The sequence below is a fragment of the Chiloscyllium plagiosum genome, chromosome 7, assembly GCF_004010195.1.
Source record: "Chiloscyllium plagiosum isolate BGI_BamShark_2017 chromosome 7, ASM401019v2, whole genome shotgun sequence".
Taxonomy (NCBI): Eukaryota; Metazoa; Chordata; class Chondrichthyes; order Orectolobiformes; family Hemiscylliidae; genus Chiloscyllium; species Chiloscyllium plagiosum.
The window spans coordinates 24,137,334-24,156,108 of NC_057716.1; the positions used below are offsets into that span (position 1 = coordinate 24,137,334).

At 40.2% G+C, this 18,775-nt stretch overlaps 1 protein-coding gene across 2 annotated transcripts in view; it reads left to right on the top strand.

Annotated features, from left to right (window-relative positions):
- trak2 (trafficking protein, kinesin binding 2) overlaps positions 1-18,775 on the top strand; it is an 84,278-nt gene that overhangs the window by 29,522 nt on the left and 35,981 nt on the right. Inside the window, exons 2-3 of one of the 2 annotated variants that reach the window (XM_043693258.1) lie at positions 96-419; positions 9,079-9,273. In XM_043693258.1, the coding sequence (XP_043549193.1) occupies positions 365-419; positions 9,079-9,273 (250 nt within the window). In that variant the 5' untranslated portion in view covers positions 96-364. Of the gene's footprint in view, positions 1-95; positions 420-9,078; positions 9,274-16,042; positions 16,263-18,775 lie in introns of those variants that run through there. The other variant, XM_043693260.1, reaches the window with a different exon arrangement.

An 18,775-nucleotide genomic window follows, 5' to 3' on the forward strand; every position in this document is an offset into this window, starting at 1 on the left:
TAGCTTACAGCATTAACTAACACCCAGACCTATCAGATTGCTCCGGGAGATCCAGAAATTCATATTAAGTGCAATCCTTTTTGTTTTGGCCACAGGTTGGATCTGACTAAAAGAGGTAGCATGCTCGTTCTCCTTTGAGTGGTCTGTAAAGCTCAAGCTCGGACTTTAGCTTTCCCAGCACCATCTTGGCAGAATAAGATGTGATCGACAACGAAGACTTTAATGTGAATCCGAATCTACACAGCAGTATTGGCGATTCCACAGGATGGTATGCTGTCTTCACCAGAGCAGTGAATTTGCTGCCCTAGTGCAAAGTGTTTGCAACTTTCAAGAGAGAATTTTCCAGAATGTCTATGGATAAGTGATGCCAGAAAAAAATCCCATGAATGTGAATCAAAAAGAGACAGGAAGCATCACTGGTAAGAACAGAAACAAAATTCTGCAGTTGAAGAGATGAAACCTGAGTTTGAGATTTAATTGTAATATGGGACTTGGATGTAATTGCATGTTACTGAACTCAGCAGCCTGCTAGTTACAGGCTTGATTCTGACCTAATTAGATGAGTCAGGGCATCAATGAGATGTTAATTTGCCTGTCAGGGAAGTATTCTTAATGTGAAGCTAATAGTTTGCTGGTGTAGTGCTAAAGCATAACTGAAGTTTTGATATAACTTCTTTTTAATTAAATAGAGTATAAAAGATTATTTGATTCTAAGTCTGTACAATATTCTAAGTTTGAATACAATATAATTTTCTTGCTGCGTCTGTACAAGAATTAGGTATCAGATTTGACTCCACGGCACTGAATTTCTATTAATGTAAATTAAGCAAATGCATTGATACAATTCTCTGATTGTGTTTTGGTGTTGCTTGAGAAATTGAGGCGTCATGTATTTTTATAAATACGTACTTTACCTTAAAGTGAACAAAGCTATGTCACAGCGCGTTGAAAGAAGGATAGGAGGTTTTTGAAAGACTGGAGAGAGGTATGTAGGCAGAGGTGAATCTGAGACTCGTGAAACTGAAGCACTTGAACAGAATGTGTAAAATAGCGTTGATTAAAGAATAAGTGCAGGGACACTGGGAAAGTTACAGCCAATGAGGAACATGTGGAAAGAGGACAAAAGTTTTGAAATTGGTACTGTTGGGAAACCTATAAAGGCTAACTAGGATAGATGTGATGGGAATTGATGGTGGGGGGCGTGCTGTGTACAAGCTGCAGTTTGAAAGAGACAAGCATTAGGAGTGAATCATCCACTAAATTGGATGTGTCCAGGTTTGAGTAGCCCAGTGCATGGGGAAATGTTTCAGTGTCTGCAGGTCAAATGCAGATGGATAACATTACCAAAATAGACTCATGATGGATTAGCAGCTATGTGTGGGAGCCAAATAGAGATGGCTTTGATTTTTGCCAATATGGAATTGAAATTGAATTTCTTGCCCATCTAGAACTTGATGTAGGAAAGAGCCTGCAAAGCACCAGGTGATTGTGAAATGGAAGTAGACTAGGAAAAGAGATGGAACAACATGTTTTGCATTTCTAATTGTTCCTAGTTAATCAATTGGAAACAACTTTGTTCCAGGAGGCACTCCTGATTTTTGGAGTGCTTGATTCCAATGATAAAATGGGTGTAGGTGGAGAAGTTATTGACGGAGATTGACTGAGCCTGTTGGGCTAGTTAGTAAAAGGAGCCAGGGAAATGGAGCAAAGGAGATGTGGTACAGGTGGATGGAGAGGGTATCCAATGCAATATGATGGTAAATGGGAGGAGGCGGCAAGTACTAGATAGGAAAGTGATTTAACACTGACAAGATCTAACTAGTGGAGTGCCTGACAAATTGTCCATGTAGCATCTACACTTAACAGAAAGAAGAGTTTCTTTAATTTAAAAAAAAACTTTTGCAGCTGAAATCTTAGTTTGAGAATTAAATAATTTGATGCTGCAGCCACGCCATTTCACCATTACTCCATCGTCTGATTTGTATTTTGTAATTACTCATGGGATCTCTGGTATGTAACATATTTGAAATAGGCAAAGCAAGGATAATACACATTGAAACTCTGAAATGTGGTCAGTGGCCCTTGTATAACCTTTGAACTCTTGCAATAAAGTCTTTAAAACCTTTTAGATGTGTTAAATTTGCTTAATGTTTTTGTGGGATGTTCTTGTTTTTTTTTGTTGGTCTGGACATGTGGAAAGGGCTGTTGATCCACTTCATTCAGATACAAATTAACATGAATTTCAGCTTTGTATGTGGCTGCTGGAGTTTAATGGTATAAATTGATGTAACCAGTGAATCCAGCATGCTGGAACACCAGTGGCATGTAAGCAAATAACTTACTGGAAGCAGATTAAGCTTTTAATATTCTGTAGTAGACCCAACTAAATTTCAAACCGTTGTCAAAATTTGGGGAGCCAAAATCACCATCTCATAGGTGCTTTCAAGGAGATAAACGATGAAGTTTAAAAAGTGCTTGCATATAGACAGTTCATGCATTCAGCTCGAAAGCAATATGCCATTTGTACCCAAGCAATTGCTGCTCGAACAAGGAAGTGCAAGGCTGTGACTCTGAAACAATCTGGCTGCTACGTTTCCACAACCGGTTTGTGATCCAAGAAATCTGCTTACTCCCTCAAGCATAACCAAAGTGGAGAGACTTAAACTTATTGGCAAAGGAGCAAATGGACAAAAAAGTGATGCAGTTTTGTCAGTCGCTCATAACTGAAATGCACTACCTGAAAGTCTGGAGTCAAATCCTAAAGGACCTTTTTAAAAACCAATAAGAGGGGTGCTTGAAGAGGATTAATTTGCAGGTTATGGGAACAAAGCTTTGTGTGAGACTAAACTGGACTGTGTATTTAAACAGCTGACACAAGCCTGACTGGCCTAATGAAACTTGCAACGCTGAGGGAGCTCAAGGATTATATTGATGGGGTAAAATTAAGTAACCAGTGTTGAAGGAGGCTAGCGTGGGTAAACATCATGACTGGTGAAAACACACTTGCTAACAGTAGAATGCATAGGGTGGATCTAGTTTACAGTGTGACTGAGTCACATTTAATTCCAGCTGGTCACACCCAGGGGTTGCTTTGATCGATTTATTTATTATGTGATGCAATCAAATCTATCCTTGGCTACCCATCAGTAAATACTGGTACCTACCCCCTAGAGAATTGAGCAGATGTATTCCTCTTTTTATCAAAAATGACACATGCTCTTCAGTGTTAGCTTGAATTTTACACTGAAGTGATTCTCTCTGAGAAGGATTAGTGGCCATATAGAAATCAGTGTTGTGTGTATAGATTCTGATCAGTGTCATTTAAATAACTGTCATGTTGCAGTCTCTGTTCATTGAAGCTAAGATTCATCTAACTGGCCTGAAAGGAATTATTTTGAATGTGGATTAATGAAATGCACTTTTTTTTTTAAAGCTATAGCTCTTTAAAGCATCTTATTTGGGCTGACTTTGGATCAGAGAGGAGGAAAACTCAGTTAAAAATAACCCATAATATGGAATATTGGGAGAGTTTTCAGAATTTCATATCTAAATATTGTGCCTGAACTTTAGTAATTTTCAATGACAGTTTCCACTTCTCCATTCCATAGGGACATTACTACACTGTATACAAGCTCAATGAATATGATTTCAATAATTTGCTCAGTTTTAAAAAGTCACTGCAGCAATATAGAGAGATTTGCGTATTGTCTGGTTTGATTTTCCATAGCCAGAATAAGTATGTTACCAAGAGAAATTACCATTCTCAATGTTGACCAACACCTGCATTGCAGCTATGTTTATTAGCATGTTCGACACAGAGTCACAGAGGTCTACAACACAGAAAAAAGCCCTTTGGCTCATCAAGTCTGTTCCAGTCAAGAATAACCACCTAACCATTCTAACTCTAACCCCATTTTCCAGCATTGGCATTGCAAGTGTACATTTACAAACTACTGAAATGTTATGAGAGTTTTTGAAAGAGAAAAATTTCTTGGTGTGTTTTTTGTTTAGAAATCAAATAATGCTACCTTTCAGTTGAAGCAACATTTAAAACCAGTTTTAACATTTTGAAATTTTGAAGTAACATTGACTTGTTTTCACCTTGTGCATCCATCAATTCTACACGTGTTTGAGGTTCCTCCTACTTAATGCTTACTTTGTCTCCATATATTCTGCAATTCTTTTCATCCTCACGTACATAACCTACCTATATAATGTATCTCAACCACGACAAGTGGTAGTGAGTTCCTCATCCTTTCCACGGTGGATATAGAAAGGCCTCCTGAAGTGATTATGTATTATATACGGTTTACCCTTGAGTTGAAACATCTCCATATCTATTCCATTCAACCTTATCATTATTTTAAAGGCTTTTATGAGGTCACTCTTCACTCTCTTCTCCTTTTGAAGAGAAAAGAGTCCATTTGTTCAATCTTTTCCATAAGGAAGTGGAATTTGAAACAGGCGAGCAATCTTTCTGATTCAGGTAAGACTTTGAGCAAGCTATTTACTGCTGTTTACATATTGGAGCTCGGTGGAGGTCTCTGCTCCATAACTTAACCAGGAAGATGTTTGCTCATGTAAGTGTCAGATTGAGAAGGTCTTTGAACAACTTTTAAAATCTGTGAGAAAAATCCAATTAGTGTCTGATGTGCTTTTACTTCACATGAGGGAGTATTATGGGAAAATTCTGAAATGCTAGAATCATTTAGAAGGTGATGAAACTTATTTGGATGTTCCTGTTACTTAACACAATTGGTGTATGCGTGTCTATCTTGTATAATTTTCTCCAAGGTTTGCTACATGTTTTGTCAGTGACACCATGTTATGACTGTGACAGGGAAAATGTGCTAATACTGAAGCCCAACTACTCCATCAGTCACACCATTAGCAGAAGTATGCTGATTTCGTTTGCCAATATGACCATTACTCCTATTTTTGAAGAGAATAGAAGAAATGTTCACCAAACTTCTTTAATAAACTCAGAATGCTCCTTGAATCATAAACAAAATTTAATCTAAGTGAGTAACATCTAAGCTATGATCGGAGTTAAAACTGTGTCCCCTTAATTTCAACACACACCCTCACAACACAAAAGGTAACCGTTTCTGCAGAATGATGGTTTTTGAGAACAAAGCAAAACAGGAGAAAAACCCAGTTAGCCAGGTGTATAGGAGCAAAGGGTAGGATGTCATTACTTCTCATATCCACATGATTTGCCAGTGGCAAAGTTGAATTGCTGACATATATTGACAGATGGTTGAAGTCTAGGTCTGACTGCAGTCATCCAGGATTTGAAAATTGGAGAATTTGCATTGGAAAATTTGGTCACAGTTCAGCTTTTCAGATCTTACAAGGTAGTCAGAAATACTGGTAATTGGAAATTTTATCAAGTTTTCAGGATTTCTAAAGGGATTGGTGTAGCATCTGCACACTTCAAAACCACCCTAGGTCATAATGTAGAATTCTAAGTTTAGAGATGGTTGCTAACCAATCATTTGCTTGAGGCCTCTAGTCGCTTGAAAGCCAAAATGTTCATGTTAAAGCAATAAACCCTTCCTCTTATCTCCTTAAGCTTTGACTCTCCTCTCCAAAGTCATTGTTTTTCTTTCAGTTCACAACAGATGACTTCAAATGCACAAACTTGTGACCTGCGAGGGCTCTTGTGCTGCAGTGGTAATGTACCTGCCTCTGAGCCAGGAGATCTCTGAGAAGTTGTTTTAAAAAAAATTAAATTGGTGACCTGAGTCCTTGATAGCTGATCTGAAAATGTCAAAACTGTGCCATATTTTCAACTTTTATTCACAAAATTCTTAAGTATAAATGTGTACTCCCAACACTTGCACTATGTCTTGATTGGTACCGATTGTATTCTTGTCAGAAAATGGTCAGAAATGGTGGGAAACCTAAGGTTTGAGTCTGAGGAACTTGAAATAATCAGTGTTTAGTAAGGGAAAAATCTACTGGAGAAATTAATGAGACCAACACCCCAACAATTATGAGCTGTCTTTTCAAATGCTAGGAGTACAGATATCCCCCACTTTTCGAACATTCACTTTACTCAATTTTGCTTTTACGAAAGACTTACATTAGTACCTGTTTTTGTGAATCTGAAGAGGACTTCCACTTACAAAAAATGGCGACACTTTTTCCCATATAAATTATGCACCTTCGCTTTACGCCATTTTCGGCTACTGAGAGGTTTCATGGGAACGCTGTACTTTTGGCTAGCAGGGGCTACTTGTACACATAAAAAGATCGCATGAATTGATAGTAATCTTCCAGAATTCCTTAAACTAGTCCCAGTGGATTGAAAGGTGGAAAGTGTAACACTGCTGTTGACAAAAGATGGAGAGAAAACAGAGTTACCAGTCATTGAAAATGCTGGAATCCTTTTTGAAGTAATTGGTAACAGGCACTTAGAAAATAATTTGATTAGAGTCAACATCTTTTCATGAAAAGTGAAATGTTTAAGAAATCTATTGCAGTTCTTTGAGGATCTAATTGGTCGCGAGTTTTGAGAAGATTTGTAGCTCAAATTGAGATTCTGGATGTAGGTTTGCTCGCTGAGCTGGAAGGTTCATTTTCAGACGTTTTGTCACCATACTGGGTAACATCTTCAGTGGGCCTTCAGTTGAAGCACTGGTGGTATAGCTCATTTTCTATTTGTTTGGGTTTCCTTGGGTTGGCGATGTCATTTCCTGCAGTGATATCATTTCCTCTGCTGATGTCATTTCTTGTTCTTTTTCTCAGGGGGTGATAGGGTCTAATTCGGTGTGTTTGTTGATAGAGTTTCGGTTGGAATGCCATGCTTGTGGGAATTCTCGTGCATGCCTCTGTTTGGCTTTTCCTGGGATGGATGTGTTGTCCCAGTCAAAGTGGTGTCTTTTCTCATCTGTATGTAGGGATACTAGTGAGAGTGGGTCTTGTCTTTTTGTGGCTAGAAACACTGACTACGTTATTAGAAGAACCCAAAGACACATATACCAAACACCACCGACTTCTTCAGCAAGGACAATATCGTCAAGCTAAAGGACTTGTGCCTTACCACCCACTTCACTTTCAACAACAAAATCTACAGGCAAACCAACAACACCCATGGGACCTCCAATATCAGAGTTCTTAGCAGAGACAGTAATGCAGAGACTTGAACAAACTGCTCTGCCAGCCAAACAACCAACCCAAACTTTGGGCTCACTACGTGGATAACACGCATGTCATCAGTAAACAAAACAAGTTAGAAGAAACCTTCAAGACCATCAATAATACCCTTACTGGCTTAAAATTCATTAAAGAGGAGGGAAACAACAACAAACTGCCATTCCTCGATGTCACAGCAGAGCAAACAGCCAATAGGGCACTTCAAACCAGCATCTCCAGGAAAACAACACATACGGACCAAATATTGAACTACAGAAGCAATCATGCCAACATCCACAAACAAAGATGCATTAGAACATTATTTCATTGAGCCACCACACACTGCAACACAGAGGAAATATGAAGAGCAGAGGAAAATCACCTATACAGTGTATTCAAAAAGAACGGGTACCCAATGAACGCAGTCTGCCAATTTCTCTGCGACAAACCCAAACAAGCAGACAAAACCCATCCAGAAATCATAGCCACTCTCCTCTACATCAAAAACATCTCAGAAATGACTGCCAGACTACTCAGACCCCATGTTAGTCCACAAACCACCAACACACTAAAACAGCAGCTAATGAACTTGAAAGACCCATACAGACAACAAGCAAAACTAATGTCATTTACAAAATACCGTGCAAGGACTGTAGCAAACGCTACATTGGACAGACAGGCAGAAAACTAGCCACCAGGATACGTGATTATCAACTAGCCACAAAAAGACACAACCCACTCTCACTAGTATCCTTACGTACGGATGAGGAAGGACACCACTTTGACTTGGACAACACATCCATCCTATGACAAGCCAAACAGAGACATGGATGAGAATTCCTAGAAGCATCGCATTCCAACCAGATCTCTATCAACCAACACATTGACTTGGATCCCATTTACCAACCCCTGAGAAAAAGTACAGGAAATGACATCACCACAAGAAATGGCATCGCCGACTCAAGGAGACTCAAACACACAAACAGAAAGTGGGCTATACCACCAGTACTTCATTTGGAGGCTCACTGAAGATGTTACCTAGTATGGTGACGAAACATCTGAAAATGAACCTTCCAGCTCAACGAGCAAACCTACATCCAGATCTAATTGATAGTTTAGCTAAAGATAACCCAGTGGAAGTAGCTTATTTGGATTTTCAAAAGACATTTGATAAGGTGCTATATGGATGTTTATCATACAACGTTGATGCTTATTGACCTGGAGGAATGTATTGATATTTATTGAGGATTGGCTAATGGTTGGAAAACAGTTGGAAGAAATGAGTCATTTTCAAGTTAACGGGCGGTTAATTGTGAGGTGCGACAAGGATCAGCATTGGAACCTCAGCTGTTAATGAGTTTAATATTAACAAGTTTGTTCAAGGATAATTGCAATGTATCCTGTTTTGATGATGTGGAGCTCAGTGGCAACAAATGGTGTGCCAAAAACAGAATCTGCAAAAGGATATAAGGTGACAGATTTAGATAATAGGATATTCACATTGGACCAAAAGAATAGAAGCCAGCTTATTTTTAAATGGTAACAGTTGAGAGGTGTTGAGTGCACAGAGAAATCACACGCTTTTAAACCATCTTTAATGTGCAGGAAAGGTCTGGGTCAGGGTTTACATCAGGACCCAGTAAACAAGGCTTCTGACTATGGGGATGTGGGCTGGGGGCTTGTGGGTCAGGAGCAAAACTGGGATCTCTGATTTCTGCCCCTGGCTCTGCATGCTTGTCCAGCAAGCAACTGAGCAGGCAAATTGTTAGCCCTTATGGCAAGCAGTTTACTTTTACCAGAGTAAGGAAGTCTTGCTGCAATTGTTCAGAGCTTAATATGACTGCACGCAGTACTCCGGTGTGTACAACACAATTGTGATTCTGATCTGACGACTGTGAAGTGGTGATCCTAATAAAGTATTTCTGTTCCTGTTACCAGATGTGTGCAGCAGTGAGGATTTGCCTGAAGTGGAACTTGTGAGCCTGATTGAAGATCAGCTGGCCAGGTACCACCTGCGGGCAGACTCCCTCTATCACTATCAGAACAAGGACTGGGAGCAGGTTCCTGAATACCCTGGCCATGCTTCCAGCGAGTTATCTCCTGCCCAGGCAGAGGAGACCTTCCGCTACATGGGTAGGTGATTCAATCATTGGAACCTTTTCATTTGAATGGTTCATTATCCCAGAGTTTATGGGCTGTCATGAAGTGAAGAAACTCACAGCTGACCTTGAAAGAATCTTGCTGTGATATCTCTGACAAGCACTTCACCTATCGGTATGTACTGACAGTGCAGTTGATTGCAGTTCTTCACTGCAGCTCTAGTCCAAGATCCAATATCAGGATGTCCAAGCAGCCAATCACATTAAAAGATTTTAACAGACACAAATGAGGGCATGAAAATAAAACAACACAAAATAAAATCACTTCTTAAAAAAAAAATTACAAAAAAACATTAAAATTTGGGACATACACCTGAGGTGAAGGTAGAAGCTGAAATAGCACAAACTAATTGATCAGTTAACAGCATTCCAAGACACATTCTTTGTTCATCAGACTTAATCAAATTGCAGTTAAATGTCCAGCTACGCATGATTGCTATTTGAAACCCTTTTAAAAGTGTTCATTGTGGGTGCAGGATAGCTGAAATGATTTGTGTTTGCAGTCTTTGGTTGTGTCCCACAATACAACCTGTGACAAACTTTAGGCTTTTGACACTAATTTGTTCATATGCAAAATCCTTCAGTTATGTCAGTTTCTGAAAAGTAATGAGGGTTCATTGTCAACCAAAACTGGTTCATTCCCTCAGTTCAAAAAGCAAATGATCTGGCGATCTGCCCAAGATTGTGCTTATGCAAATGCCTGCCCCTTTTACAGAGCACAGCATCAGTTTTTGACCTCGAGTGAATTTTATTTACTAACTAGGAGCTTTATAACTGGGTGCAAGCAGGAAATACAGGATGTCTTGCAATGAGTGTGGCATCGAGGAGTGCCAGCAAAACTGGAATCAACAGCTATCAGGGCAAACTTTCTGTTGATTGAAGTCATATTCTGCATAGAATGATGGTTGTGGTTGTTCAAGGTCAGTCATCTCTGCAGGAGTTCATCAGAGTAATGTCCTAGGCCCAATCATCTTCAGCTGCTTCATCACTGACCTTCCCTCCAGCATAAGGTCAGAAGTGGGGATATTTGCCAATTATTTATGATGTCCCATACCATTTGTGACTCCTCTGGACAATATCCATGCTTGGACTGACATGGCAAGTAATGACCATCTCCAATAAGAGACAATTTAGCCACCACCCTTTGATATTCAAAGAAATTACCATCACTGTTGCTATCACTGAATTCCCCACTATTAACATATTTGGGGTTACCATTGCGCAGAAACTTAATTGGACTTAACACATAAATACAGTGGCTACAAGAGTAGATCAGAGAGGCTAGGAATTCTGTGGTGAGTAACGCATGAACTGACTCCCCAAAGCCGGTCCATCATCTACAAGGCACAAGTCGGGAATACTCCCACTTGCCTGGATAGATGCAGCTCCAACAACACTCGAGGAACATGAAATCATCCAGGACAAAGCAGCCAGTTGATCGTCACCATGTCCACAAACATCCACTCCCTCCACCACGAATGCTCAGGAGCAAAGGTGTGTCCTATCTGCAAGATGCACTGCAGAAATTCATTTAAGATCCTTAAATGGCACCTTCCAATCTCATAACCACTTGCATTCAAAAGGGCAAGGGGAGCAGATACCTGGGAACACAACCACATCCCAGTTCCCCTTCAAGCCATCAGTCGCCACTCATCATTCTGACTTGGAAATGTGTTGCCATTCCTTCACTTGCTGGGTCAAAATCCTGGAATTCCCTCCCTAAAGGGCATTGTGGGTCAACTTATTGTGTGGACTGCAGTGGTTCAAGAAGGCAGCTCACCACGACCCTTTTCAAGGGCAACTTGGAATGACCAATAAATGCTGGCCAGCCAGCAATGCCTATATCCTGTGAATGAATTTAAAAAAAAATGCACAAGCATTTAAAACACTGTCAAACCACTGTGTGATGAAAGACAAAGCTGGTTATCACCCACTCTCACTTGGCATAAAAGTGAGCTGCTGCCTATTTATGGAGCGATTTTGTTTTTGAGACTTTAGAAGTCAGCTTATACACTGGCATCTACAATAAGTATTACAATCCAATGTTAAAAATCACACAACACCAGGTTATAGTCCAACAGGTTTAATTGGAAGCACACTAGCTTTCGGAGCGACGCTCCTTCATCAGGTGATCGTGACTATCGTGAATGTGATTTTTAACTTTGTACACTCCAGTCCAATACCGGCATCTCCAAATCATATTACAATCCAGGTTGGGATGATAGAAGTGTGGCAGCAAACTCCCAAAACCAGCAGTATGGTGAGATCGGTTTACCTCATAGGGTTGTTGTAGGACAAATGCAATACCATGGATTTTTAATGCCGACTTGAGAGGTAATGTGGGGCCCCATTTTAAGATTTAATCTGGAACACTGCATCTTATGCAATGCAACACCTGCTTAGAATGTCAGCCCAGATCCTTTTGTTCGTGGTGAGGACAAGCATTGATACTTAGCAGCTGAGGGGATGCTTTGCATCCAATTCAAATGTCTTGACACTGTTCCTTGATCAATGTGGGCTGTTCCTGTTGATATTTAAACAAGCGTTTGTTTCATCAAGAAATGACCGAGCTTGTACGGAATTGATTCGTGACTTGAATGCGATAATGTAGTGTTTAGTGTTTGACTGTTGCATAGAATTAAAAGATGCTTTTTGCAATCCCAACAATTGCCTATCCAGACTGGCTGTGTGAACGTGCCTGCAATATAAATGTCAGAAGGTAGAGATTTCAGAATTGTGAATGTCATGGAATATGTTAAGGATAAATTCCATCTGTTTGCATATAACTAATCTTTTTATTTTGTATATGCACTTGGAATTTTCAATACTCTTGGTAAATCTCCAATTCTTGCAAGTCTTCCTCGCCACCTCCAATATTCTCTCTTCGATTTGTTAATCACCTTTTAACCAGGAATTATGTTTTGCCATATTGTTAACTTTTTTTGTGGCAAAGTCAGTTTGCTGTGGAACTAAAGTTTGGCCATTGATTTTTATCAACCAACTGATTGAATTTTCTTTATAAAGAATTTTGCTGCCGATAGTAGGGTTCTGCAGTCACATAAAGTCATTAGACTCTGAATGGTAAGGAAATGCACATCAAGTCCTTTTTGTAGGAAGACAGGTCTGTCTTCCTCTGATGTGGAGGAGCCGGTGTTGGACTGGGCTAAACAAAGTTTAAAAATCACACAACACCAGGTTATTGTCCAACACGTTTATTTGAAAGTACAAGCATTCGAACCTGGTGTTGTGTGGTTTTTAACTTTTTCCTCCTCTGGTTTGAGGTCATATTATGATGTGAGGAGAAAGTGAGGTCTGCAGATGCTGGAGATCAAAGTTGAAACTTTATTGCTGGAACAGCACAGCAGGTCAGGCAGCATCCAGGGAACAGGAGATTCGACGTTTCGGGCACAGGCCCTTCTTCAGGAATGCCATATTATGATGTGGCATTCACACATCCTGTCAATCTCCAGTCTGTATGTGCACTTGCTAGGGCATGAGCAATTGAAAACTCATGAAAGCTGCTAAATAGCTAGTGATCCTGGGGTAAGACTTTCAGGAGAAATTTCTCACAATAACCCCTTTCCATTAAATGGAGATACATTAAAGAAAAAAAACAATGTTTATGACCCATTCTTTCCCATCACTTTGTGAGTTATTGTCTTAGAAACGATCTGCATTCTGGCACTCTGTCCTGTTCCAGGGGTGGGGAGAGTGATGAGCACACACCTCTAGAGAGGTGTCGTAGTGGTAATGTTACTAGATTAATAATCTTGAGTCATCAGCACTAATATTCTGCAAATGTACTCTTTAATTGTACACTTTTTTTACTGAATTTAAATTTAAACAAAAACTGGAATTGAAAGCTGGTCTAACTATGGCCATGTAACCATTGCCACTTGTTATAAATATATCCATTTGATTCACGAATGTCCTTTCGGGATGGAAATCTGCCATCCTGTGTGATCTGGCTACAGATGACTCCAGAGTCTTAGCCATGTGGTTGACTCTGAAATGGCCTGGCAAGCTACTCTGTTCAAGGGCATATAGAGATGGTCAATTGAATGCTGCCCCAGCCAGCGGCACCCACATCCCTTGAACAAATTTGAAAAAAGGCTCAAAATCTGGCAGCCATTACTGTTTCCCAGACCACACTGTTAATCACTCTGACCTCCAGTCTCCACAGTCCGTGGGATGAAGTATCCATTTGAATGAAGGAGGTATTTCACATTAATGTGGTCATAGCATGGATTGCAAGGCCTTAACAACAGTTGCATTTTTGAAGCTGCTGCAGGAATGGAGAAATGACCCATTTTAAGGTATCCTCTACCAACCGCCAACCACCACCAACAATCATCACCAGGCCTCTCAGTTGCCTGGAGGACCTGCTATTGGAACTCAGGAGCTACAATGAGGTAAGCTCCAAGGGCCAAGAGGAAGTCAGCGAGCTCTACAGACTAGATACTGCACACCAAGTGAATTGAGAGCATCATGATGCAATGACTGGTGAATGGTGGCAGCCCCATGCTAATTGGCCCAGTGTTCCGTTAAATAGCGATGCTCCAGGCTACACATCATTCAGCTCCATGCATATCTGTCTCTGCTGCCCGTCAATGGCAGGCACCTTCTCAGTACGGGCAATGGGTTTCTACCTTCTAACTTGTTGCAAAAGGCTATGGATTTTAGTCAGTTGGTTTCCCTGAAAAGAGTCGTCTTGGTGTGCTGATTTGGTAGCCCTGGTAAGGTTCAGACAAAGTGAGGAACTCGTGCAATGTGGGAAAGGAGGGGTACTTTTTGTAATGGCTCAATTGCTTTCCTGCTGAACCCACAAGGATTCCCTGCTGGAATTGCATTGTACCTGGGGAGAGGGCGAGGTTACACCAGGATCCTGACCCAACACCATTTTGTGGGACTTTCACAGTTTGCATTTTTCAAAACCCAGATTCATTGGGCTTGTGCATGCTACATATTTAGGGTGCACTCATAAGATCTGCATGGTGCTGTACTGTCTAATGTTGAAAACTTTTGCTTCTTAATATTTAACAATTATCTGTGCTGTTTCAACAGACTTCATCAGAGTCTCACCTTGTAGACAAAACTTGCATTTATGTAGGGCTTATCATAATTTCAGAATATCTCCTTGTTTTCATAGCCAAGGAAATACCATTTTTTTAAAAGCCATTGTTGCAAAGATAGGGAATGTTGCAACCAGTTTGCACTCAGTTGGATCCCATGGACAACCATGTGATAGTACCCAGAAAGTCTGTGTGTGATATTTTTTTTAATGGATAGATAGGAAAGCAGGAGGCCTTCACAGGTATTTTTTGTATTTTTTTAGATTACTTAGTGTGGAAACAGGCCCTTCGGCCCAACAAGTCCATACTGACCCTCCAAAGAGCAACCCACCCAGACCCATTTCCTCTACTTTTACCCATTCTACTAATGCTATGGGCAATTTAGCATTGCCAATTCACCTAACCTGCACATCTTTGGTCTGTGGGAGGAAACCGGAGCACCCGGAGGAAACCCACGCTGACACTGGGAGACACACACACAGTTGCCCGAGGCAGGAATTGAACCGGGTCTTTGGCTCTGTCAGGCAGTAGTGCTAACCACTGTGCCACCGTGCCGCCCCGTTTGTCGGGGATCCTTTTATATCTACCTAAGGAGGAAGGCAGAGCCTTGGATTAATATCCCATCTGAACAATGGCCATTCTGACAGTTTTGTGCTTTCCCTGAAGAGTCTGCATATATCAGCCATTTGTGTGGAATTCCATTATGGAACCTTCGAACAGAGCAGTAGCTCACTTTGCCACAGCTCTTTACAAAAAGATTAGTTGCATATTTGGTTTGAGAGTTGTTCTCAAGGTAGACATTATCTTTGAACTGTCATCCACAGCAACATTGTATCTTTATTTATAGTCTACCGCAGACCACTCTGATGATAATGGATGGACCCATTTCATTCCAAGATAGGTTAGGCAGCCTAGTGATGCGAACAAGAACAAAGAACAATACAGCACAGGAACAAGCCCTGCACCCCTCCAAGCCTACGCCACCACATTTTGCCCTTCCATACAAAAACAGTCTTCACTTACAGGATCCGTATCCCTCTATTCCTTTCCGAATCATGCATTTGTCTAGGTGCTTCTTGAATGCTGCTATTGTGTCTGCTTCCACCATCTCCTCTGGCAACGTGTTTCAGGTACTCACCATCCTTTGTGTGAAAAACTTGTCTTGCACATCTTCTTTAAGCTAGCACCCCCAGCCCTGCACTAGAACCTGTCCCCCCTAGTATTTGAGCCCTCCATCCTGGGAAAAAGCCTCATGCAAAAGTTAACCTTTATACAAGGTAAGTTTAGGTTCTTGATTTCTCAACAGTGCTTTCTTTAATCTCTTTTCCTAATAATTATTTACTTGGAACTTAGCAATTTTTGAAGTGGTCCTTTTTTATTTTCCTGCCTAGGGATAGGATGGAATGTGGGGGAATCTTCTATCTAATGCTGATCCGTGTACAACCTGATGCAGTAGTCTTCATTTCAATACAGAGAGTTGTATTTCTATCATGTTTACCTTTAACTGGTTACTGTTCAAATGTTAGTTAATTTTTAACTCCCAATCTCTTAGATTATGTGCAGCTTCCTGTGTCCTTCACACACACCCCTCCGCCCACAGGGAAGCAGACTATAAACATGCTTGTAGTGCCTATAAATACGCAGCAGTTCAAATGGCTTTGAGCTGTGGTATGATTTTAAGATGCTCTCGTCCTTTGTTGAATTGTTTAGCAGCACATGCCCACTAGCGATGGGTTGTGAAAGATCGAGACATGTGAGGCAATGTTAGTTAGCTAGCGTTGGATTGTAAAGATTTGTGATGTGAGGGATCTTGCCAACATGGAGCATCCGGATCAAATTGATGCTTGCAAGAATTGCAATGAAGAATATCTGGCAATGCTGGTAAAGAAAGGTGAGGCTAAATAATTAGTTCTGTCCTAGATGTAGAAAGCTAAATCAATTTCTAAAAATTGTTTGCCTTTTAGGATAATTATGGCAATGTTAAGAGTAGTCAAAGGATGTGTGATTAACATTTTTGCTGCTTAACTTAGACAGCATACTAGATTAGGAATGATTCTCTGTCTTAACTGAACTCGCACTTTGAGCATATTCTGGCAGCCTCCCAGCTTTAAATTCTTCAGCGGCTGCAATGTACTCTGTTATTCTAAGGTGACCTTGGTGGCTTTCACTCTGTTTAACCCAGCAGAGTGACATTGTGGTTGGTCGGCCCTGGTTTTGAAACTTGCCTACATTGTGCATCACTTTCCAGATTTCTCTTAATTAGCTCAAGAATTCACTGCTAGGATCATGTTCAAATAACGTCCAAAATCGGTGAGTGGTGAAAGAAATAGACCTGATAAGGGTTTAAGGTGAATAGGTTGAAAGGGATGTTTTAATTTTAGTCTACATTGTAGTAGTAAAATATCCTACAAAACGTGGTTTTATGAATGAATGAAACAGATGTTATAGTGAACAATGGGTTATGAATGAATGGGAATCCAGTATTAATGAATATGGCAAGCTGGTGAGTGAGTTAGTAAAGATAACCTCTCTCACAACATGGGAGTATGTATTCTTTCAATTAGTGATTCCTATTAAACAAGATTGACATTCCTTCACACCTGAGAATCCCAAGAACAGGAAATTGCAGTCTGTAACACTTTGAGCATGTTAAACATTCCAAGACTCCTTTTGACACATCTTTCAGACCTTTGACTTCTGATATCTAGAAGTGATGTGGAAGTGCCGGTGTTGGACTGCGGTGGATAATGTTGGAAATCAGACAACACCAGGTTATGGTCCAACAGGGTTTATTTGAAAGCACAAACTTTCAGCGCACTGTTTCTTTGTCAGATAGCTAGTGGGGCAGGATCATAGAACACAGAATTTATAGTGTAAGATCAAAGTGTCATATATCTGATGCAATATATTGAACAACCTAGACAGCTGCTAAGTCTTTAATCACTTAGAATGGGGATGCAAGTTTGTATTGATTAAAACGTAAATCCCAGAACTACTTTCAAGTTACAGTCCTGAGATAACTTAAGATTTTATGAGTGAATTAAAAAAAAGGGACATTTCAGCTCAGACAAAACATTAAAGGTGTGAGATTAGAGTCTGTCTGTATCCCAACCTTGTGTCACACTGGTTCTATTTTCAAAGTAAGAATTTATAAAATGTCACATTGACTGATTACCTATAGATTGTGGGCCATTTGAACAAAATAGAAGTGGATAGAGAAGTGCTTCAAGCTGTTGACAGCTTAATACAGTCCAGCTTCTGTGACAGGCACAGAAATTCCTGTTATCACCTATCCCCAAAAGAAGCCACTTGTGATTAAAGTTTTCACTCTTATTTTGTATATTGTTAATAGGGGAAACAAAAAACTTGGCCAAAGAGAAATTTCATTAAGTATCTTAAAGGAAGAAAGTGGAGCGTTGGAGAGTGTGAGGAGGACAATCCGAAGCTTAGTGGCTAGGCAACTGAAAGTGAAAGAATTTAAAATTGTGTAGAGTTTTATAGGTTTGTGAGACTCCTGTGCCCAAAATGACTGATTGCCCTGTTACATGCATGGTGATAGGCATAAGAAACAGGAGTAGGCCCCTCAAGCCTGTTTCACTCTTCAAGAGGATCATGGCTGATCAAACAGTCCTTACATCCTCTTTCATCATAACCCTTGATCAAGAATCTACACATATGCAGGGACTCTGTGAAAAGGAGTTCCAAAGACACTCAACTCTGAGAGAAGAAATTCCTTCTCATTCTCAGTCTTAAATTGGCACTTCTTATTCTGAGATTATACCTTCTGGTCCTAGACTCTCCCAGGAGTGTAAAAATCCTTTCTGCATTTAATCCATCTAGCCCCTTAAGAATCTGACATGTTTCAATGATGTTTCAAACTCTTCAGAAAACCCATTTTATAAGCATTTTCAAATATTAATTCCAAGTAATTGAAAATCTTAATGTATTCATCTTGAATACACATTCACGATCATTTAAAATTATATACAATCTTTTATTTTGGCATAAAAACTGAAAATAATGAGAATCTCACTGAGCGCAAAGAAGTGAGAATCCAGAGAAAGTATATTCCTGTCAGGGTGAAAGGAAAGGCTGGTAGGTATAGGGAATGCTGGATGACTAAAGAAGTTGAGGGTTCGGTTAAGAAAAAGAAGGAAGCATATGTAAGGTATAGACAGGATAGATCGAGTGAATCCTTACAGTACAAAGGAAGTAGGAGTATACTTAAGAGGGAAATCAGGAGGGCAAAAACGGGACATGGCAAATAGAATTAAGGAGAATCCAAAGAGTTTTTACAAATGCATTAAGGACAAAAGGGTAACTAGGGAGAGAATAGGGCCCCTCAAAGATCAGCAAGACTGCCCTTGTGTGTAGCCCGTAGGAGATGGGGGAGGTACTAAATGA